This window comes from Oncorhynchus keta, chromosome 10 (genome assembly GCF_023373465.1).
Source record: "Oncorhynchus keta strain PuntledgeMale-10-30-2019 chromosome 10, Oket_V2, whole genome shotgun sequence".
Classification (NCBI taxonomy): Eukaryota; Metazoa; Chordata; class Actinopteri; order Salmoniformes; family Salmonidae; genus Oncorhynchus; species Oncorhynchus keta.
This window is the reverse complement of record NC_068430.1, coordinates 81,156,711-81,181,710: the sequence shown is the minus strand read 5'-3', so window position 1 is coordinate 81,181,710 and position 25,000 is coordinate 81,156,711. Positions and strand designations below refer to the sequence as shown.

The 25,000-nt window shown below is 46.8% G+C and overlaps 2 protein-coding genes across 2 annotated transcripts in view; both read right to left on the bottom strand.

Moving 5' to 3' along the window:
- Positions 1 to 25,000, bottom strand: part of LOC127931962 (meteorin-like protein) — a 99,231-nt gene that overhangs the window by 65,412 nt on the left and 8,819 nt on the right. Inside the window, exon 6 of the mRNA XM_052526122.1 lies at positions 22,561 to 23,536. Within this exon, the coding sequence (XP_052382082.1) occupies positions 23,208 to 23,536 (329 nt within the window). The 3' untranslated portion in view covers positions 22,561 to 23,207. The remainder of the gene's footprint in view (positions 1 to 22,560; positions 23,537 to 25,000) is intronic.
- LOC127931963 (uncharacterized) lies at positions 9,231 to 14,127 on the bottom strand. The gene is made up of 7 exons (XM_052526123.1): positions 13,042 to 14,127; positions 12,336 to 12,984; positions 11,307 to 11,812; positions 10,071 to 10,154; positions 9,874 to 9,987; positions 9,488 to 9,542; positions 9,231 to 9,238 (listed from the first exon to the last, which is right to left on the bottom strand). The coding sequence occupies exons 1-7, from the start codon at positions 13,273 to 13,275 to the stop codon at positions 9,231 to 9,233; spliced, it is 1,650 nt and encodes a 549-aa protein (XP_052382083.1). The 5' UTR covers positions 13,276 to 14,127.

Genomic DNA, 25,000 nt, shown 5'->3' with positions numbered 1-25,000 from the left:
ACCCCATTGCTGAAAGAAACGACTCTAAGGAACACGTCCTGCCTTATTTTTCCCTCCCTGTGACTCACAGACTCGTTAGAAGGGAGTGAGACAAACAACGCCTAATAACTGAGGGAAATGACTTCAAAGCAACCTTCAGACATTACCTGATTGGACATATCTTTGTTCCATTACCTGATTGGACATATCTTTGTGGCATTACCTGATTGGACATATCTTTGTTCCATTACCTGATTGGACATATCTTTGAGGCATTACCTGATTGGACATATCTTTGTTCCATTACCTGATTGGACATATCTTTGAGGCATTACCTGATTGGACATATCTTTGAGGCATTACCTGATTGGACATATATTTGTTCCATTACCTGATTGGACATATCTTTGAGGCATTACCTGATTGGACATATCTTTGTTTCATTACCTGATTGGACATATATTTGTTCCATTACCTGATTGGACATATATTTGTTCCATTACCTGATTGGACATATCTTTGAGGCATTACCTGATTGGACATATATTTGTTCCATTACCTGATTGGACATATCTTTGAGGCATTACCTGATTGGACATATCTTTGTTCCATTACCTGATTGGACATATCTTTGAGGCATTACCTGATTGGACATATCTTTGTTCCATTACCTGATTGGACATATCTTTGAGGCATTACCTGATTGGACATATCTTTGTTTCATTACCTGATTGGACATATCTTTGAGGCATTACCTGATTGGACATATCTTTGTTCCATTACCTGATTGGACATATCTTTGAGGCATTACCTGATTGGACATATCTTTGAGGCATTACCTGATTGGACATATCTTTGTTCCATTACCTGATTGGACATATCTTTGTTCCATTACCTGATTGGACATATCTTTGTTTCATTACCTGATTGGACATATATTTGTTCCATTACCTGATTGGACATATATTTGTTCCATTACCTGATTGGACATATCTTTGAGGCATTACCTGATTGGACATATCTTTGTTTCATTACCTGATTGGACATATCTTTGAGGCATTACCTGATTGGACATATCTTTGTTCCATTACCTGATTGGACATATCTTTGAGGCATTACCTGATTGGACATATCTTTGAGGCATTACCTGATTGGACATATCTTTGTTCCATTACCTGATTGGACATATCTTTGTTCCATTACCTGATTGGACATATCTTTGAGGCATTACCTGATTGGACATATCTTTGTTCCATTACCTGATTGGACATATCTTTGTGTTATTTATTGAGATGCTTCGTTTTTCAGATGATTTTAAATCGACCTAATTACTTTTAAGAAGCTATTGATCGTTTTGAACTAAAAACTAAACTAATGTTGGGAGGAGAGCCTTGTGCTTTTTTCCTTTCCAATGATGATAAAATGTTTTGGTTGCACCTTGACTCACGTTGGTTGAGCCTCCACTTCTTTCCTGGTTACTTTTAACAACATGTAATACTAAGAAAAGGGTTTTATTGGATAGTTGTGTGTTGCTTTTTCATACAGTTTATACAGTGTAATCACAGGTGGAGAATGTCCAGTCCCCTGCAATTAACCTTTATCATTATTATTACTAGTTTATACAGTATAATCACAGGTGGAGAATGTCCAGTCCCCTGCAATTAACCTTTATCATTATTATTAGTAGTTTATACAGTATAATCACAGGTGGAGAATGTCCAGTCCCCTGCAATTAACCTTTATCATTATTATTAGTAGTTTATACAGTATAATCACAGGTGGAGAATGTCCAGCCCCCTGCAAATAACCTTTATAATTATTATTAGTAGTTTATACAGTATAATCACAGGTGGAGAATGTCCAGTCCCCTGCAATTAACCTTTATCATTATTATTACTAGTTTATACAGTATAATCACAGGTGGAGAATGTCCAGTCCCCTGCAATTAACCTTTATCATTATCATTATTAGTTTATACAGTATAATCACAGGTGGAGAATGTCCAGTCCCCTGCAATTAACCTTTATCATTATCATTATTAGTTTATACAGTATAATCACAGGTGGAGAATGTCCAGTCCCCTGCAATTAACCTTTATCATTATCATTATTAGTTTATACAGTATAATCACAGGTGGAGAATGTCCAGTCCCCCTGCAATTAACCTTTATCATTATCATTATTAGTTTATACAGTATAATCACAGGTGGAGAATGTCCAGTCCCCTGCAATTAACCTTTATCATTATCATTATTAGTTTATACAGTATAATCACAGGTGGAGAATGTCCAGTCCCCCTGCAATTAACCTTTATCATTATCATTATTAGTTTAAACGTCTGGCCGCCTTAAATAGCCCTCTGCCATCGGTCTCTATTAACCAATCACATCTCTGTTCCTACATCTCATACTGGAATCAGAGATAGAGCGCCCTCTACAGATCAGATGACAGAAACACACTGACAGAGACACAACAGATCTCAATTTAATTTCCCCAATTCCTCTCTCCTTGCCTCCTTCTCATGACGAATTGGTATTGACACAACTATAGTCTACCAGGCTGGAATGTAATATTTCTGGTTCTGTCACGTGGGCAGAGTGTTACTGTCCAAACGTATTGGTATAGTATTGGTATTGACACAACTATAGTCTACCAGGCTGAAATGTAATATTTCTGGTTCTGTCACGTGGGCAGAGTGTTACTGTCCAAACGTATTGGTATAGTATTGGTATAGTATTGGTATAGTATTGGTATTGACACAACTATAGTCTACCAGGCTGAAATGTAATATTTCTGGTTCTGTCACGTGGGCAGAGTGTTACTGTCCAAACATATTGAGCAAGTCAGCCATATAAGCTGTTTGTTTAAAGGCAGTAAATGAGGCTGAAATAACTGTTTCGCTGCCAGACAAGGCTCCTCTGATAACCAGGTGTAGAGGTGGTAAGGATTCACTCCACGGTGCTGAAAACAAAACTCTGCTGTTGGGACAGCTTTATGTAGGCCGTTTGTCTCCATTATAATACATGTAATGTGTTGTGTTGTGTTGTGTTGTGTTGTGTTGTGTTGTGTTGTGTACTGTAGTGTAGTGTTGTGTAGTGTTGTGTACTGTAGTGTAGTGTTGTGTACTGTAGTGTAGTGTTGTGTACTGTAGTGTAGTGTTGTGTACTGTAGTGTAGTGTTGTGTAATGTGTTGTGTTGTGTTGTGTACTGTAGTGTAGTGTTGTGTACTGTAGTGTAGTGTTGTGTAATGTGTTGTGTTGTGTTGTGTACTGTAGTGTTGTGTTGTGTTGTGTACTGTAGTGTAGTGTTGTGTACTGTAGTATTGTGTTGTGTACTGTAGTATTGTGTTGTGTACTGTAGTATTGTGTTGTGTACTGTAGTATTGTGTTGTGTAATGTAGTATTGTGTTGTGTACTGTAGTATTGTGTAGTGTAGTGTAGTGTTGTGTACTGGATTATTGTGTAATGTATTGTTGTGTTGTGTACTGTAGTGTTGTGTTGTGTAGTGTAGTGTTGTGTTGTGTAGTGTAGTGTTGTGTACTGTAGTGTTGTGTTGTGTAGTGTAGTATTGTGTAGTGTAGTGTAGTGTTGTGTTGTGTAGTGTAGTGTTGTGTACTGTAGTATTGTGTTGTGTACTGTAGTATTGTGTTGTGTAGTGTTGTGTAGTGTACTATAGTGTTGTGTACTGTAGTATTGTGTTGTGTAGTGTAGTATTGTGTTGTGTACTGTAGTGTAGTATTGTGTTGTGTAATGTAGTATTGTGTTGTGTACTGTAGTATTGTGTAGTGTAGTGTAGTGTTGTGTACTGGATTATTGTGTAATGTATTGTTGTGTTGTGTACTGTAGTGTTGTGTTGTGTAGTGTAGTGTTGTGTTGTGTAGTGTAGTGTTGTGTACTGTAGTGTTGTGTTGTGTACTGTAGTGTTGTGTTGTGTAGTGTAGTGTTGTGTACTATAGTGTTGTGTACTGTAGTATTGTGTTGTGTAGTGTAGTATTGTGTTGTGTACTGTAGTGTAGTGTTGTGTACTGTAGTATTGTGTTGTGTAGTGTAGTATTGTGTTGTGTACTGTAGTGTAGTGTTGTGTAGTGTAGTATTGTGTTGTGTAGTGTAGTATTGTGTTGTGTAGTGTAGTATTGTGTTGTGTAGTGTAGTATTGTGTTGTGTAGTGTAGTATTGTGTTGTGTACTGTAGTGTAGTGTAGTATTGTGTTGTGTAGTGTAGTATTGTGTTGTGTAGTGTAGTATTGTGTTGTGTAGTGTAGTATTGTGTTGTGTAGTGTAGTATTGTGTTGTGTAGTGTAGTATTGTGTTGTGTAGTGTAGTATTGTGTTGTGTACTGTAGTGTAGTGTAGTATTGTGTTGTGTAGTGTAGTATTGTGTTGTGTAGTGTAGTATTGTGTTGTGTAGTGTAGTATTGTGTTGTGTACTGTAGTGTAGTGTAGTATTGTGTTGTGTAGTGTAGTATTGTGTTGTGTAGTATTGTGTTGTGTAGTGTAGTATTGTGTTGTGTAGTGTAGTATTGTGTTGTGTAGTGTAGTATTGTGTTGTGTAGTGTAGTATTGTGTTGTGTAGTGTAGTATTGTGTTGTGTAGTGTAGTATTGTGTTGTGTACTGTAGTGTAGTGTAGTATTGTGTTGTGTAGTGTAGTGTAGTGTTGTGTACTGTAGTATTGTGTAGTGGGGCTTTGCTGGCATGCATCATAAACATTTCTTTGAGTTTGATGCTAAACCCCCACTGATATCCCCTTTGGTTTGCTCTGCTCTCCTTACGCTGAACTGAGGGAGAGTTGGGTGTTATGCTCGTGGTACATGTCCTGCTCCTCCTAGTTGCAATACTCCCACGTCTCCTCCCATGTCCTGCTCCTCCTAGTTGCAATACTCCCACGTCTCCTCCCATGTCCTGCTCCTCCTAGTTGCAATACTCCCACGTCTCCTCCCATGTCCTGCTCCTCCTAGTTGCAATACTCCCACGTCTCCTCCCATGTCCTGCTCCTCCTAGTTGCAATACTCCCACGTCTCCTCCCATGTCCTGCTCCTCCTAGTTGCAATACTCCCACGTCTCCTCCCATGTCCTGCTCCTCCTAGTTGCAATACTCCCACGTCTCCTCCCATGTCCTGCTCCTCCTAGTTGCAATACACCCACGTCTCCTCCCATGTCCTGCTCCTCCTAGTTGCAATACACCCACGTCTCCTCCAATGTCCTGCTCCTCCTAGTTGCAATACTCCCACGTCTCCTCCCATGGCCGGCTGGACACGTTGTGTGTTTCAATGATTTGATTGTCAAACTGATGAACAAGAGAGAAGACCAACAGAGTGTTTCTGCCACTGGAGGGCGATGTCCCTCCATCCCATGATCAGGCTCTGTGGGTTGATCTCCCTCCATCACATGATCAGGCTCTGTGGGGCGATGTCCCTCCATCCCATGATCAGGCTCTGTGGGGCGATGTCCCTCCATCCCATGATCAGGCTCTGTGGGGCGATGTCCCTCCATCACATGATCAGGCTCTGTGGGTTGATCTCCCCATCCCATGATCAGGCTCTGTGGGTTGATCTCCCCCATCCCATGATCAGGCTCTGTGGGGCGATGTCCCTCCATCCCATGATCAGGCTCTGTGGGTTGATCTCCCTCCATCCCATGATCAGGCTCTGTGGGTTGATCTCCCCATCCCATGATCAGGCTCTGTGGGTTGATCTCCCTCCATCACATGATCAGGCTCTGTGGGTTGATCTCCCTCCATCCCATAATCAGGCTCTGTGGGTTGATCTCCCTCCATCCCATGATCAGGCTCTGTGGGTTGATCTCCTCCATCAGGCTCTGTGGGGCGGTTTCCCAGACACAGATCAGTCCTGGACTGAAAACAATTCAATGGACAATCTCCATTGACAACGGGTTTTTTTTTAAAGTCAAGGATGCATTTAGGCGTAATCTGTGTCTGGGAAACTGCCTCTGAATGTCCAGTAATGGAACATGAATCTGCTTCCTGTTTCGCAACAAAGCCTCCTTCACTCATACTGCCAAAAATACCCTCATAAAACTATCCTACCGATCCTTGACTTCGGGGATGTAATTTACAAAACAGCCTCCAACACTCTACTCAGCTAATTTGATGTAGTCTATCACAGTGCCATCAGTTTTGTAACCAAAGCCCCATATACTACCCACTACTGTGACCTGTATGCTCTCATTGGCTGGCCCTCGCTTCATATTCGTCCCCAGTGGCTCAGGTCATCTATAAGTCTTTGCTAGGTAAAGCCTTATCTCAGCTCACAGGTCACCATAGCAGCACCCACCCATAGCACACGCTCTAACAGGTATATCTCACCCCCAAAGCCAATTCCTCCTTTGGTCGCCTTTCCTTCCAGTTCTCTGCTGCCAATGACTGGAACGAATTGCAAAAATCTTTTTGTTTTCTCAATGACATTGAAATCACCATTGAAAAAAGGTGCAAATGTCTAGCAAGCCTGACCACAGTTTGTGACCCCTATGATGACACACCAAATGCGTTGGACGGATCGCGGGAAAAGAGCAGGAATAGGCAGACAACTAGACCAAGCTACGTCTTCCAATGGTGAGACTGCTGTCGACATCTAAATATGACCCAACTTGAATAAACGCTGGACAGCAGTGGTGTAGCCGACAGTAAGGACGACAGCAGTGGAGTAGCCGACCGTAAGGACGACAGCGGTGGTGTAGCCGACCGTAAGGACGACAGCAGTGGTGTAGCCGACCGTAAGGACGACAGCAGTGGTGTAGCCGACCGTAAGGACGACAGCAGTGGTGTAGCCGACCGTAAGGACGACAGCAGTGGTGTAGCCGACCGTAAGGACGACAGCAGTGGTGTAGCCGACCGTAAGGACGACAGCGGTGGTGTAGCCGACCGTAAGGACGACAGCAGTGGTGTAGCCGACCGTAAGGACGACAGCGGTGGTGTAGCCGACCGTAAGGACGACAGCAGTGGTGTAGCCGACCGTAAGGACGACAGCGGTGGTGTAGCCGACCGTAAGGACGACAGCAGTGGTGTAGCCGACCGTAAGGACGACAGCAGTGGTGTAGCCGACCGTAAGGACGACAGCAGTGGTGTAGCCGACCGTAATGACGACAGCTGTGGTGTAGCCGACCGTAAGGACGACGACAGCAGTGGTGTAGCCGACCGTAAGGACGACAGCAGTGGTGTAGCCGACCGTAAGGACGACAGCAGTGGAGTAGCCGACCGTAAGGACGACAGCAGTGGTGTAGCCGACCGTAAGGACGACAGCGGTGGTGTAGCCGACCGTAAGGACGACAGCAGTGGAGTAGCCGACCGTAAGGACGACAGCAGTGGAGTAGCCGACCGTAAGGACGACAGCAGTGGAGTAGCCGACCGTAAGGGCGACAGCAGTGGTGTAGCCGACCGTAAGGACGACAGCAGTGGTGTAGCCGACCGTAAGGACGACAGCGGTGTTGTAGCCGACCGTAAGGACGACAGCAGTGGTGTAGCCGACCGTAAGGACGACAGCAGTGGTGTAGCCGACCGTAAGGACGACAGCGGTGGTGTAGCCGACCGTAAGGACGACAGCGGTGGTGTAGCCGACCGTAAGGACGACAGCGGTGGTGTAGCCGACCGTAAGGACGACAGCGGTGGTGTAGCCGACCGTAAGGACGACAGCGGTGGTGTAGCCGACCGTAAGGACGACAGCGGTGGTGTAGCCGACCGTAAGGACGACAGCAGTGGTGTAGCCGACCGTAAGGACGACAGCAGTGGTGTAGCCGACCGTAAGGACGACAGCAGTGGTGTAGCCGACCGTAAGGACGACAGCATGCTCAGAGGCCTAACAGACACATGCTCAGAGTCCTAACAGACACATGCTCAGAGTCCTAACAGACACATGCTCAGAGGCCTAACAGACACATGCTCAGAGGCCTAACAGACACATGCTCAGAGGCCTAACAGACACATGCTCAGAGGCATAACAGACACATGCTCAGAGGCCTAACAGACACATGCTCAGAGGCCTAACAGACACATGCTCAGAGGCCTAACAGACACATGCTCAGAGTCATAACAGACACATGCTCAGAGGCCTAACAGACACATGCTCAGAGGCCTAACAGACACATGCTCAAAGGCCTTAACAGACACATGCTCAGAGGCCTAACAGACACATGCTCAGAGGCCTAACAGACACATGCTCAGAGGCCTTAACAGACACATGCTCAGAGGCCTAACAGACACATGCTCAGAGGCCTAACAGACACATGCTCAGAGGCCTAACAGACACATGCTCAGAGTCATAACAGACACATGCTCAGAGTCATAACAGACACATACTCAAAGGCCTAACAGACACATGCTCAGAGGCCTAACAGACACATGCTCAGAGTCATAACAGACACATGCTCAGAGGCCTAACAGACACATGCTCAGAGGCATAACAGACACATGCTCAGAGACATAACAGACACATGCTCAGAGTCATAACAGACACATGCTCAGAGTCATAACAGACACATGCTCAGAGGCCTAACAGACACATGCTCAGAGTCATAACAGACACATGCTCAGAGGCCTAACAGACACATGCTCAGAGGCATAACAGACACATGCTCAGAGACATAACAGACACATGCTCAGAGGCATAACAGACACATGCTCAGAGACATAACAGACACATGCTCAGAGGCCTAACAGACACATGCTCAGAGGCATAACAGACACATGCTCAGAGGCCTAACAGACACATTCTCAGAGTCATAACAGACACATGCTCAGAGGCCTAACAGACACATGCTCAGAGGCCTAACAGACACATGCTCAGAGGCCTAACAGACACATGCTCAGAGGCCTTAACAGACACATGCTCAGAGTCATAACAGACACATGCTCAGAGTCCTAACAGACACATGCTCAGAGTCCTAACAGACACATGCTCAGAGGCCTAACAGACACATGCTCAGAGTCCTTAACAGACACATGCTCAGAGTCCTAACAGACACATGCTCAGAGTCCTAACAGACACATGCTCAGAGTCCTAACAGACACATGCTCAGAGTCCTAACAGACACATACTCAGAGGCCTAACAGACACATGCTCAGAGTCCTTAACAGACACATGCTCAGAGTCCTAACAGACACATGCTCAGAGTCCTAACAGACACATGCTCAGAGTCCTAACAGACACATGCTCAGAGGCCTAACAGACACATACTCAGAGTCCTAACAGACACATACTCAGAGGCCTAACATACACATGCTCAGAGGCCTAACAGACACATGCTCAGAGGCCTAACAGACACATGCTCAGAGACATAACAGACACATGCTCAGAGGCATTAACAGACACATGCTCAGAGGCCTAACAGACACATGCTCAGAGGCCTAACAGACACATGCTCAGAGGCCTTAACAGACACATGCTCAGAGTCCTTAACAGACACATGCTCAGAGGCCTAACAGACACATGCTCAAAGGCCTTAACAGACACATGCTCAGAGTCCTAACAGACACATGCTCAGAGTCCTAACAGACACATACTCAGAGGCCTAACAGACACATGCTCAGAGGCCTTAACAGACACATACTCAGAGGCCTAACAGACACATGCTCAGAGACATAACAGACACATGCTCAGAGTCTTAACAGACACATGCTCAGAGACATAACAGACACATGCTCAGAGGCCTAACAGACACATGCTCAGAGGCCTTAACAGACACATGCTCAGAGGCATAACAGACACATGCTCAGAGGTCATAACAGACACATGCTCAGAAGCCTAACAGACACATGCTCAGAGGCCTAACAGACACATGCTCAGAGGCCTAACAGACACATGCTCAGAGGCCTTAACAGACACATGCTCAGAGGCCTAACAGACACATACTCAGAGGCCTTAACAGACACATGCTCAGAGGCCTAACAGACACATACTCAGAGGCCTTAACAGACACATGCTCAGAGGCCTTAACAGACACATGCTCAGAGGCCTTAACAGACACATACTCAGAGGCCTTAACAGACACATGCTCAGAGGCCTAACAGACACATACTCAGAGGCCTTAACAGACACATGCTCAGAGGCCTTAACAGACACATGCTCAGAGGCCTTAACAGACACATGCTCAGAGGCCTTAACAGACACATACTCAGAGGCCTTAACAGACACATACTCAGAGGCCTTAACAGACAAATGCTCAGAGGCCTAACAGACACATGCTCAGAGGCCTTAACAGACACATGCTCAAAGGCCTAACAGACACATGTTCAAACTTGTGCACATTTGATAGACTTAAACAGCTGCAAATTATCACGATTTCAAAGTTTTTCACTAGCAAATGCAGCATATTACATTTTTTCACATGCAAAAAAAAAAGCCCTTTTCTGTCGTGCTCAAATCATGTCATTTCCTGAGGGCAACATTTATTTTTCAGCTGGAAGCAAGGAACCCAATCAATTCTCCATGACAACACAATCATAAACAACAGAGTAGGCCATTTAGTCCTTCTTTTTCCGATTATACTCAGGTAAAACATGTTGATGAATGTACTTTTCCATATTTAAGAAGACCTAATCTTGAAGATCAAGGGGTATTAAGCTAATTGTAATGACTGGAAATGGGACAGACTGTTTTTTTGTTAGGTAAAGATACAGCAGCCTAACGGAATGCTAATCAGTAGTAGGAACCAATGGGTTGGAAGCATCCCTAACCAACCCATCCCTAACCAACCCATCCCTAACCAACCCATCCCTAACCAACCCATCCCTAACCAACCCATCCCTAACCAACTCATCCCTAACCAACCCATCCCTAACCAACCCATCCCTAACCAACCCATCCCTAACCAACCCATCCCTAACCAACCCATAAAGTCAAATGCAACATCCATTTATGGACAGATATGGAAACTCACATTTATTTGTCCTGCAATAGATGTCTTCGATTGGTAATATTCATTTTTTTCTCTTTTCTAATGACTCTTATTGGGCCCACTAGAGCTGCAAAGTCAAAATTGGCTGTTTTAAAAATGTATAAAAACAAAAATGAGCTTTGGGTCTTAATTTAAGCTTAGGCATTAGGGTTAGCAGTGTGGTTACGATTAAAATCAGATTTTATGACGTTGTGGATGTGCCAGCTATTGACCACTATACAGAGCTGCCTCCAGACTCGACAGATTCCAGATACCGGTCCCAGACACTTAACGGTTAGAGTTTCACCTGCTGCAGAGATCTTGTGGCAAGAATATTATTTATTACATCCAGATGTTGGATACAGAGAAAGTAAATATCACATATTCCAAAATTAACAAGAGTGTGGAGGGTGTATTTTAAGGAGGAAATTGGTGTGTTTGCATGCCAGAGGTGGGACCAAGTCACTGTTATTCGAGTCACAAGTAAATCTCAAGTCACATGGTCTGGGTCTCAGGTCACATGGTCCGGGTCTCAGGTCACATGGTCCGGGTCTCAGGTCACATGGTCCGGGTCTCGGGTCACATGGTCCGGGTCTCGGGTCACATGGTCCGGGTCTCGGGTCACATGGTCCGGGTCTCGGGTCACATGGTCCGGGTCTCGGGGTCACATGGTCCGGGTCTCGGGTCACATGGTCCGGGTCTCGGGTCACATGGTCCGGGTCTCGGGTCACATGGTCCGGGTCTCGGGTCACATGGTCCGGGTCTCGGGTCACATGGTCCGGGTCTCGGGTCACATGCTCCGGGTCTCGGGTCACATGCTCCGGGTCTCGGGTCACATGGTCCGGGTCTCGGGTCACATGGTCCGGGTCTCGGGTCACATGGTCCGGGTCTCGGGTCACATGGTCCGGGTCTCGGGTCACATGGTCCGGGTCTCGGGTCACATGGTCCGGGTCTCAGGTCACATGGTCCGGGTCTCAGGTCACATGGTCCGGGTCTCAGGTCACATGGTCCGGGTCTCAGGTCACATGGTCCGGGTCTCAGGTCACATGGTCCGGGTCTCAGGTCACATGGTCCGGGTCTCAGGTCACATGGTCCGGGTCTCAGGTCACATGGTCCGGGTCTCAGGTCACATGGTCCGGGTCTCAGGTCACATGGTCCGGGTCTCAGGTCACATGGTCCGGGTCTCAGGTCACATGGTCCGGGTCTCGGGTCGAGTTGAGTTACAAGTTTTTTTTGTAAATCAAGACTTAAGTCATGTTTTTTTTTAAATACAGAAAATGATTTATTCAATTACAAATCTTTGTTTATTTATTGAGGCTACTAGACAGACCTTTTTTTTCTTTGTCTACACACATTGTTATGATGTAATAATTCATTTCAACAAATTCCAAATCCAAGCTTCTTAATTAAGTCAATGATACATTTAAAGTCAATGATACATTTAAAGTCAATGATACATTTAAAGTCAATGATACATGATACATTTAAAGTCAATGATACATTTAAAGTCAATGATACATTTAAAGTAATTTCGACATAGAAAAACACCAATAGTCCTGTGTTAGCAAGTGATGCTTGATGCCCCATTGCTGGGGAGCAACGTAAACGGTTCATATACTTCATCACCAAAACATTTCTGGAGTCTCCATATTCATTTTTGGCAGTCACCTCTCCCTTCATCACCAAACCATTTCTGGAGTCTCCATATTCATCTATGGCAGTCACCTCTCCCTTCATCACCAAACCATTTCTGGAGTCTCCATATTCATCTATGGCAGTCACCTCTCCCTTCATCACCAAACCATTTCTGGAGTCTCCATATTCATCTATGGCAGTCACCTCTCCCTTCATCACCAAACCATTTCTGGAGTCTCCATATTCATCTATGGCAGTCACCTCTCCCTTCATCACCAAACCATTTCTGGAGTCTCCATATTCATCTATGGCAGTCACCTCTCCCTTCATCACCAAACCATTTCTGGAGTCTCCATATTCATCTATGGCAGTCACCTCTCCCTTCATCACCAAACCATTTCTGGAGTCTCCATATTCATCTATGGCAGTCACCTCGCCCTTCATCACCAAACCATTTCTGGAGTCTCCATATTCATTGATGGCAGTCACCTCTCCCTTCATCACCAAACCATTTTTGGAGTCTCCATATTTATCTATGGCAGTCACCTCTCCCTTCATCACCAAACCATTTCTGGAGTCTCCATATTCATCTATGGCAGTCACCTCTCCCTTCATCACCAAACCATTTCTGGAGTCTCCATATTCATCTATGGCAGTCACCTCTCCCTTCATCACCAAACCATTTCTGGAGTCTCCATATTCATCTATGGCAGTCACCTCTCCCTTCAACTTCACGTTTGCGCTGCACCCATTTCTATAGCTGTACAGCAAATTATCCATCTGTTCGCGAGCTCAGCGGTTTTCAAACAGGCGACCCCGACACAATCACTGCGCAAATGTAGCCTGTCATTACAGCCATAAATGGTGATGCGTTTTCAAATGACAAGATACAGAAATAAACTGCGTTTTACACCTGCGTTTTGAGCTGACATTTTGAAAGTTACGTATCTTGAAAACTGGATTGGTGACAGTCCCAAAATGTTTTGCTTGTCAGCAATGAACTAATGAATCAAATATCAAAATATTGTTTTTTTGGTTGGAATTTTCCTTTAACTTCCCAGAATATGTCACACGTTGATCCATGTTACCAGTTAAACCATTATTACCCTCCGAACTAGGACTATCTGAAATATGACGATGATGAGTGACATCACCAGGAAGCCTACTGTTGTGACAGAGTTGTGTCTGTAGCAGATTGCTAAACGGTACTGTTGTGACAGAGTTGTGTCTGTAGCAGATTGCTAAACGGTACTGTTGTGACAGAGTTGTGTCTGTAGCAGATTGCTAAACGGTACTGTTGTGACAGAGTTGTGTCTGTAGCAGATTGCTAAACGGTACTGTTGTGACAGAGTTGTGTCTGTAGCAGATTGCTAAACGGTACTGTTGTGACAGAGTTGTGTCTGTAGCAGATTGCTAAACGGTACTGTTGTGACAGAGTTGTGTCTGTAGCAGATTGCTAAACAGTACTTTATATGTACGTTATACGGAACTTTATACATTATTAAGCTACTCTGATTTTTTGCCAGGCAAAACCGGAGAAAATTAAACAAGCGCTTTCTGGCCACTAATCTGGGTATGTGCGCCCGCCAATGCCGATGACTGGTCATTGGTCAACAGTCAAGGCAATTTCTTTCTTTCTTTCACAATTTCTTTTGGTTCTGAAGCACAGATGTGTGTGGTGGAATGCCACAGGTTTATGTTAGTGACCAGATCGAATAAGGAAAGATATCACATAGAAATAGTAGGTCATATGTAGCCTATTAAACAAATGAAGAAAATAAATCCCTTTCAGTTTCACTTTACAACCCCCACAACCTTCTCACTGTGCAAGCTCACCACAACTGTATTGATTGACAGCTTGCTGGTCCAATCAGAGGGTTGAGTGTGCCAATCAACTTTTTGCAAGTACGATACTGTCTCTGGCTGCGTGGAGAGTAATCCACGGAGAAGTCATCCGTCTCAAGTCGAAGTCGAGTCCAGAGTGTCGAGACTGTAAGTCCATGCCAAGTCTCCCAGTTATTTTATGTTTCATCAAGTCGAGTCTCAAGTCATAAACTTTATGACTAAAGAGTCAGACTGGAATCCAAGTCATGTGACTTGAGTCCTCTGGTGCTGTGTGTGTGTGTGTGTGTGTGTGTGTGTGTGTGTGCGTCTGAGTTAGAAAGATGGTGTGTCCAGTTTTTTCCCTGAGCTCAGCCATTCTATACTCCCACACTGACTGCTCCTCAGCTGTCCCTCTCTCATACTGCATCCTGAACTGCCCCCGCAGCACACACACACACACAGACACAGACAGACACACACACACAGACACAGACACAGACAGACACAGACACAGACACACACACACACACACACACACACACACACACACACACACACACACACACACACACACACACACACACACACACACACACAGGACCGTTTACTAGGTACACCACCACATTCACCATAATGGATGTCCCCTACAGACCGTGACCCTTGGCTTGCTATATAAAGCAGATGGACAGGCATTGAGGCCTTCAGTTACGGTTCGATTGAACGTCAGAGTGTGTGTGTGTGCATGTGAGTGTGTGTGTGTGTAGGGGGGTTGCAGGGTTAATGTCTTGTGTAGAGAGCAAGTGTGTCTCCTGAATTAGAGGGGTTGCCAAAATAAGTTGGATGGTTGCCGGGAAGGGGTTGCCTAGGGGTGTTGGGTGTTGCAGGGCGGGTTGTGTTTCTGCTGTGTAGCCTGTTTGCATGTTGGCGGTGCGCAGGACGCGTGTGGCCTTCTCAGACTACAGCCCAAAACAAACACACACTCACACACTCACTCACTCACTCACTCACTCACTCACTCACTCACTCACTCACTCACTCACTCACTCACTCACACACTCACTCACTCACTCACTCACTCACTCACTCACTCACTCACTCACTCACTCACTCACTCACTCACACACACACTCACTCACTCACACACTCACTCACACACTCACTCACACACTCACTCACACACTCACACACTCACTCACTCACTCACTCACTCACTCACTCACTCACTCACTCACTCACTCACACACTCACTCACTCACTCACTCACTCACTCACTCACTCACTCACTCACTCACACACTCACACACTCACTCACTCACTCACTCACTCACTCACTCACTCACACACTCACACACTCACTCACACACTCACTCACTCACTCACTCACTCACTCACACACTCACACACTCACACACTCATACACTCATACACTCATACACTCATACACTCATACACTCACTCACACACTCACTCACTCACTCACTCACTCACACACTCACTCACTCACTCACACACTCACTCACTCACTCACTCACTCACACACTCACACACTCACTCACTCACACACTCACACACTCACACACTCACACACTCACTCACACACTCACTCACTCACTCACTCACTCACTCACACACTCACTCACTCACTCACACACTCACACACTCACACACTCACACACTCATACACTCATACACTCATACACTCATACACTCATACACTCATACACTCACTCACTCACTCACACACTCACACACTCATACACTCATACACTCACTCACTCACTCACTCACTCACTCACTCACTCACTCACTCACTCACTCACTCACTCACTCACTCACTCACTCACTCACTCACTCACTCACTCACTCACTCTCTCGACAGGAGAAAACCAGGGCTATAAGTAACAAATCGTCCAGGGTCTCTCCATCTCCTCTCTCTACAGTCCCTCCATGTGAAAGGGAGAGAGTTTCCTTGAGGCAGAAGAACAGGAGGAGGAGGAGGAGAGAAAGTGTTAGCTGATCACTGATCAGATGTTATGTGGAGGGGGGTTGGGGGTCAGAGAGGTCTAGAATGGTGTGTGTTTAAAGGGTGGGTATATATAGACAGTCTTCTAAGGTCGTTGGTGCCTCTTAAACCTCTGAGGAATTCAGAGCACGTCTTTAGACACACACACATACATACACACACACCAGACACACCAGACACACACACACACACACACATACATACACACATACATACACACACACATACATACACACACACCAGACACACACACACCAAACACACACATACATTCACACACACACACACCAGACACACACACACATACATTCACACACATACACCAGACACACACACACACATACACCAGACACACACACACACATACATTCACACACACCAAGTCCTAAATTCACCCTCCTCTCTTCTATCATTAAAAAACACTGAGTTCACCCTCCTCTCTTTTCTCATATCATTAAAACACACTGAGTTCACCCTCCTCTCTTTTCTCATATCATTAAAACCCACTACGAGTTCACGCTCCTCTCTTCTTCTCTCCTTTCACTAAAACACACTAAGTTCACCCTCCTCTCTTCTTCTCTCATATCATTAAAACCCACTACGAGTTCACCCTTCTCTCTTCTTCTCTCATATCATTAAAACCCACTACGAGTTCACCCTCCTCTCTTCTTCTCTCCTTTCACTAAAACACACTAAGTTCACCCTCCTCTCTTCTTCTCTCATATCATTAAAACCCACTACGAGTTCACCCTTCTCTCTTCTTCTCTCATATCATTAAAACCCACTACGAGTTCACCCTCCTCTCTTCTTCTCTCCTTTCACTAAAACACACTAAGTTCACCCTCCTCTCTTCTTCTCTCATATCATTAAAACCCACTACGAGTTCACCCTCCTCTCTTCTCTCATATCATTAAAACCCACTATGAGTTCACCCTCCTCTCTTCTCTCATATCATTAAAACCCACTACGAGTTCACCCTCCTCTCTTCTCATTAAAACCCACTACGAGTTCACCCTTCTCTCTTCTTCTCTCATATCATTAAAACCCACTACGAGTTCACCCTTCTCTCTTCTTCTCATATCATTAAAACCCACTACGAGTTCACCCTCCTCTCTTCTTCTCTCATCTCATTAAAACACACTATGAGTTCACCCTTCTCTCTTATCATTAAAACACACTATGAGTTCACCCTTCTCTCTTATCATTAAAACACACTATGAGTTCACCCTTCTCTCTTATCATTAAAACACACTATGAGTTCACCCTTCTCTCTTATCATTAAAACACACTATGAGTTCACCCTTCTCTCTTATCATTAAAACACACTATGAGTTCACCCTCCTCTCTTATCATTAAAACACACTATGAGTTCACCCTTCTCTCTTATCATTAAAACACACTATGAGTTCACCCTTCTCTCTTATCATTAAAACACACTATGAGTTCACCCTTCTCTCTTATCATTAAAACACACTATGAGTTCACCCTTCTCTCTTATCATTAAAACACACTATGAGTTCACCCTCCTCTCTTCTTCTCTCCCTGTCTTAATAAACCTCCAGAGTGGTGCAGTGGTCTAAGGCACTGCATCGCAGTGCTAGGGGGGTCACTACAGACCCGGGTTCCATCCCGGGCTGTATCACAACCGGCCGTGACGGGAGTCCCATAGGGCGGTGCACAATTGGCCGAGCGTTGTCCGGATTAGGAGAGTGTTTGGCTGGGGTAGGAGAGGGTTTGGCTGGGGTAGGAGAGTGTTTGGCTGGGGTAGGAGAGGGTTTGGCTGGGGTAGGAGAGGGTTTGGCTGGGGTAGGAGAGGGTTTGGCTGGGGTAGGAGAGTGTTTGGCTGGGGTAGGAGAGGGTTTGGCTGGGGTAGGAGAGGGTTATGTTATATGTTGTGTCTCATGTATGTATAACTACAGTATACACTTCCATTCATGGTTATGTTATATGTTGTGTCTCATGTATGTATAACTACAGTATACACTTCCATTCATGGTTATGTGATACGTTGTGTCTCATGTATGTATAACTACAGGAAACACTAAATGACCAAAAGTATGTGGACACCTGCTCATCTTACATCTCATTCCACAATCATGGGCATTAATATGGAGTTGTTCCCCCCCTTTGCTGCTATAACAGCCTCCACTCTTCTTGGAAGAATTTCCACTAGATGTTGGAACATTGCTGTGGGGACTTGCTTCCATTCAGCCACAAGAGCATTAGTAAGGTCGGACAATGATTTTGTGCGGTTCGGCCTCCCCAGACCATTATTCCTCCTCCACCAAACTTTACAGTTGGCACTATGCATTGATGCAGGTATCCATCTCCTGGCATCCAGCAAACCCAGATTGGTCCGTCGAACTGCCAGATGGTTAATTCCAGAGAAGGCGTTTCCACTGCTCCAGAATCCAATGGCGCTGAGCTTTACACCACTCCAGCCAACGCTTGGCATTGAGCATGGGGATCTTAGGCTTGTATGCGGCTGCTCGGCCATGGAAACCCATTTCATGAAGCTCCCGATGAACAGTTCTTGTGCTGATGTTGCTTCCAGAGGCAGTTTTGAACTCGGTAGTGAATATTGCAACCGAGGACAGACGATTTTTACGTGCTACGCACTTCCCGTGTCCCGTTCTGTGGGCGTGTGAGGTCATCCACTTCATGGCTGAGCTGTTGTTCCGTTCTGTGAGCGTGTGAGGTCATCCACTTCATGGCTGAGCTGTTGTCCCGTTCTGTGAGCGTGTGAGGTCATCCACTTCATGGCTGAGCTGTTGTCCCGTTCTGTGAGCGTGTGAGGTCATCCACTTCATGGCTGAGCTGTTGTCCCGTTCTGTGAGCGTGTGAGGTCATCCACTTCATGGCTGAGCTGTTGTCCCGTTCTGTGAGCGTGTGAGGTCATCCACTTCATGGCTGAGCTGTTGTCCCGTTCTGTGAGCGTGTGAGGTCATCCACTTCATGGCTGAGCTGTTGTCCCGTTCTGTGAGCCCACTTCACAATGACAGCACTTACAGCTGACTGGGTCAGCTCTAGCAGGGCAGACATTTTACAAACTCATGTGGGTGTACACTCACAACACAGCAGAGAAAGTGTGTGTGTGTGTGTGTGTGTGTGTGTGAGGGAGGGAGACATTCCAAACATTGCTGTTCTTCCTGTAGGGAAATGTGACCCCCCACTGGCACTGAGGTCATCCCTCCCTCCATCCTTCTCTCCCTCCATCTTTCCTTCTCTCCCTCCATCCATCCTTCTCTCCTTCCATCTTTCCTTCTCTACCTCCATCCATCCTTCTCTCCTTCCATCTTTCCTTCTCTCCCTCCATCCTTCTCTACCTCCATCTTTCTTTCTCTCCCTCCATTCTTCTCTATCTCCATCTTTCCTTCTCTACCTCCCTCCATCCTTCTCTCCTTCCATCTTTCCTTCTCTCCCTCCATCCATCCTTCTCTCCTTCCATCCTTCTCTCCTTCCATCCTTCTCTCCCTCCATCTTTCCTTCTCTCCCCATCCATCCATCCTTTCCATCCTCCTTCCATCCTTCTCTCCCTCCATCCTTCTCTACCTCCATCTTTCTCTCTCCCTCCATCCTTCTCTACTTCCATCTTTCCTTTCTCTCCCTCCATCCTTCTCTCCTCCTTCCATCTTCTCCTCCATCCTTCTCTCCTCCATCTTTCCTTCTCTCCCATCCTTCCATCCATCTTTCTCTCCATCCATCCTTCTCTCCCTCCATCTTTCCTTCTCTCCCTCCATCCTTCTCTACCTCCATCTTTCTTTCTCCATCCTTCCATCTCCTTCCATCTTTCCTTCTCTCCTCCATCCATCCTTCTCTCCCTCCATCTTCCTCCATCTTTCCTTCTCTCCATCCTCTCTCCTTCCATCTCCATCTTCCTTCTCTCCCTCCATCCTTCTCTCCCTCCATCTTTCCATCCTTCTCTCCCTCCATCCTTCTCTCCTTCCATCTTCTCTCCCTCCATCCATCCTTCTCTCCCTCCATCCTTCTCTCCCTCCATCTTTCCTTCTCTCCCTCCATCCTTCTCTCCCTCCATCTTTCCTTCTCTCCTTCCATCCTTCTCTCCCTCCATCTTTCTTTCTCTCCCTCCATCCTTCCTTCTCTCCTCCATCTTTCCTTCTCTCCTCCATCTTTCCTTCTCTACCTCCATCCTTCTCTACCTCCATCCTTCCTTCTCTCCCTCCATCCTTCTCTCCTTCCATCCATCTTTCCTTCCTCCCTCCATCCTTCTCTCCTTCTCTCCCTCCATCCTTCTCTACCTCCATCCTTCTTTCCTCCATCTTTCCTTCTCTCCCTCCATCCTTCTCTATCCATCCTTCTCTACCTCCATCCATCCTTCTCTCCCTCCATCTTTCCTTCTCTCCTTCCATCCATCCTTCTCTACCTCCATCCTTCTCTCCTTCTTCCTCTCCCTCCATCCTTCTCTACCTCCATCCTTCCTTCTACCTCCATCCATCCTTCTCTCCCTCCATCCTTCCTTCTCTCCCTCCATCCTTCTCTACCTCCATCTTTCCTTCCTCCTCCATCCTTCTCTACCTCCATCCTCCTCCATCCTTCCTTCTCTCCCTCCATCCTTCTCTCCTCCATCCCTTCTCTACCTCCATCTTTCCATCCTTCTCTACCTCCCTCCATCCTTCTCTCCCTCCATCTTTCCTTCTCTCCATCCTCTACCTCCATCCCTTCTCTACCTTCTCTCCTACCTCCATCCTTCTCTACCTCCATCTCTTCCTTCTCTACCTCCATCTCCATCCTTCTCTACCTCCATCCTTCCTTCTCTCCCTCCATCTTTCCATCCTCTCTATCCATCCTTTCCTTCTCTCCCTCCATCCTTCTCTACCTCCATCTTTCCTTCTCTCCCTCCATCCTTCTCTCCCTCCATCTTTCCTTCTCTCCCTCCATCCTTCTCTACCTCCATCCTTCTTTCTCTCCCTCCATCCTTCTCTACCTCCATCCTTCCTTCTCTCCTCCATCCTTCCTTCTCTCCTTCCATCCATCCTTCTCTACCTCCATCCTTCTTTCTCTCCCTCCATCCTTCTCTACCTCCATCCTTCCCCTTCTGTACCTCCATCTTTCCTTCTCTCCTTCCATCCATCCTTCTCTCCCTCCATCCTTCTCTACCTCCATCCTTCTCTACCTCCATCCTTCCTTCTGTACCTCCATCTTTCCCTTCTCTCCTTCCATCCATCCTTCTCTCCCTCCATCCTTCTGTACCTCCATCTTTCCTTCTCTCCCTCCATCCTTCTCTCCCTCCATCTTTCCTTCTATACCTCCATCCTTCTCTACCTCCATCCCTCCCTCCAATTCTCCCTGCCTCCATCCTTCCCCTCCTCCACCACTCAGTCCAACCTGTGTGTGTGTTTCAGAAGGATAGCCCAAATGCACATTTTCATTGGACATTTGTGAACATTGGACAATGAATGAATCTGTAACAGACATGCACACACACACTCACACACACACACACACACACACACACACACACACACACACACACTCACTCGCACTAGTGTGGTTGTTGAAGTGGTTTTGGCCGAAGGTGTCGGAAAATAAATAAAATGGATCATAAAAGTCTGCCTCTACTCTCTCCCTATACTGTGATAATATATACACACACACTCTCTCTCTCTCCCCTTTACTGTGATAGTACACACACACACACACACACACGCACGCACGCCCGCACACACACACACACACACACACACACACACACACACACACACACACACACACACACACACACACACACACACACACACACACACGAGGATACTTCAAAACAGTACCTTATAAACACTGTCGATAAATCCAATGTGACACAGACACATCTAGACACAGCAAAGTAAAGACTCCAGGAAGATAGTTTATTCCCTAGAACAGAGAGCCAGAGTGCTATTGTACTTTAACACAGTCGCAGACACACACGTTCACACACACACACACCTTCACACACACACCTTCACACACACACACACACACACACACACCATCACACACACACACCTTCACACACACACACCTTCACACACACACACCTTCACACACACACACGTTCACACACGCACACCTTCACACACACACACACACACACACACACACACACACACACACACACACACACACACACACACACACACACACACACACACACACACACACACACACACACACACACACACACACACACACACACACACATCACACACACACACACACACCTTCACACACACACCTTCACACACACACACCTTCACACAAGCTAGTGCAGAACCACACACACTAGCGCACACACGCATTCACAGGCTAGTACATACACGTTCACACACTCCCTAGTGCGCACACACAAACACACACAAGAGTACGCTAAGACACACACGAACACGCTAAGACACACGCTGTGCAGGAACCCACTATACACTTCGGTCAGAAGACAACCTCTAAACTGTAAACATAGAGCTTTTCACGAAACAAACTTTCATTACAACAATGATCATATTTACATATATTTCCAAACACACAGACACACACACACAGACACACACACAGACACACACACACCAGCGTCTTAAGACATTCTATGATGACAGATGGCTTTAGAACTGTTCAGACACAGGCCAACTATCCTTGCTGCTAGGCAACTGTAAGAGCTTCAGCCAATCGGTTAGCAGGGCTTGGGACCACGTCCAATCACCTCTCAGGCATATCAAAGATTCCGCCCCTTTACGACCTCCCTCCTCTGATTGGATCAGGGCCCTGTCAGTCCAGCCAGCGACCCAGCCCTCTCTCTGATATGTCCCTGATTCGCTGAGTTTGTTTCCCAATCCTGTTCCCTGATTGGTTGTCTCCTTGGCGGAAGGGGCGTGCCTCAGTCTGTGTCCATGTCCATGTGACAGGGGTTACTTCCAGTCTCCAGGGCGGTCCGGTAGAGCTTCAGAAAGTGGCGGTAGTGCGGGGAACAGCCAAGCCACGCCTCTCCGAACCGCACTGCCCCCGTGAACAGGAAGTCCCCCTTCTCCCTCGGCTGCAGCCGGCACCGCAGGGGCGTGTTCAGACGTCCGGACCACCCCTTTCCTCTGGCTCCGTCCCAAGAGAACACTCCGCTCTTCTGATGGAACAGGCGGCTTAGCGTCACGGCAACGGAGGAGTGGTCTGATGACGAGGGCGTGTCAACGCCACGGATACTGCCACGACCCGCTGGAGAGAAAGAGGGAGGGAGAGAGATATGGGGAGGAGAGAGGGAGGAGAGAGATATATGGGGAGGAGAGAGATATGGGGAGGAGAGGGAGGAGAGAGAGGAGAGAGATATGGGGAGGAGAGAGATATGGGGAGGAGAGGGAGGAGAGAGATATGGGGAGGAGAGGGGGAGAGAGATATGGGGAGGAGAGGGGGAGATATGGGGAGGAGAGGGAGGAGAGAGATATGGGGAGGAGAGAGAGAAGAGAGATATGGGGAGGAGAGAGAGAAGAGATATATGGGGAGCAGAGATATATGGGGAGCAGAGATATATGGGGAGGAGAGAGATATGGGGAGGAGAGGGAGAAGAGAGATATGGGGAGGAGAGAGATATGGGGAGGAGAGAGATATGGGGAGGAGAGATATATGGGGAGGAGAGAGATATGGGGAGGAGAGAGATATGGGGAGGAGAGAGAGAAGAGAGATATGGGGAGGAGAGGGGGAGAGAGATATGGGGAGGAGAGGGAGGAGAGAGATATGGGGAGGAGAGGGAGGAGAGAGATATGGGGAGGAGAGGGAGGAAAGAGATATGGGGAGGAGAGGGAGGAGAGAGATATGGGGAGGAGAGGGGGAGAGAGATATGGGGAGGAGAGGGGGGAGGGAGGAGAGAGATATGGGGAGGAGAGAGAGAAGAGAGATATGGGGAGGAGAAGGCGGAGAGAGATATGGGGAGGAGAGAGAGGAGAGAGATATGGGGAGGAGAGAGAGAAGAGAGATATGGGGAGGAGAGAGATATGGGGAGGAGAGAGATATGGGGAGGAGAGGGAGGAGAGAAATATGGGGAGGAGAGGGGGGAGAGAGATATGGGGAGGAGAGGGAGGAGAGAAATATGGGGAGGAGAGGGGGGAGAGAGATATGGGGAGGAGAGGGGGAGAGGGAGGAGAGAGATATGGGGAGGAGAGGGAGGAGAGAGATATGGGGAGGAGAGGGGGAGAGAGATATGGGGAGGAGAGGGAGGAGAGAGATATGGGGAGGAGAGGGGGGAGAGAGATATGGGGAGGAGAGGGGGGAGAGAAATATGGGGAGGAGAGGGAGGAGAGAGATATGGGGAGGAGAGAGAGAAGAGAGATATGGGGAGGAGAGAGAGAAGAGATATATGGGGAGCAGAGATATATGGGGAGCAGAGATATATGGGGAGGAGAGAGATATGGGGAGGAGAGGGAGAAGAGAGATATGGGGAGGAGAGAGATATGGGGAGGAGAGAGATATGGGGAGGAGAGAGAGGAGAGATATGGGGAGGAGAGAGATATGGGGAGGAGAGATATATGGGGAGGAGAGAGATATGGGGAGGAGAGAGATATGGGGAGGAGAGATATGGGGATATGGGGAGGAGATATATGGGGAGAGAGAGATATGGGGAGGAGAGATATGGGGAGCAGAGATATGGGGAGGAGAGATATATGGGGAGGAGAGAGATATGGGGAG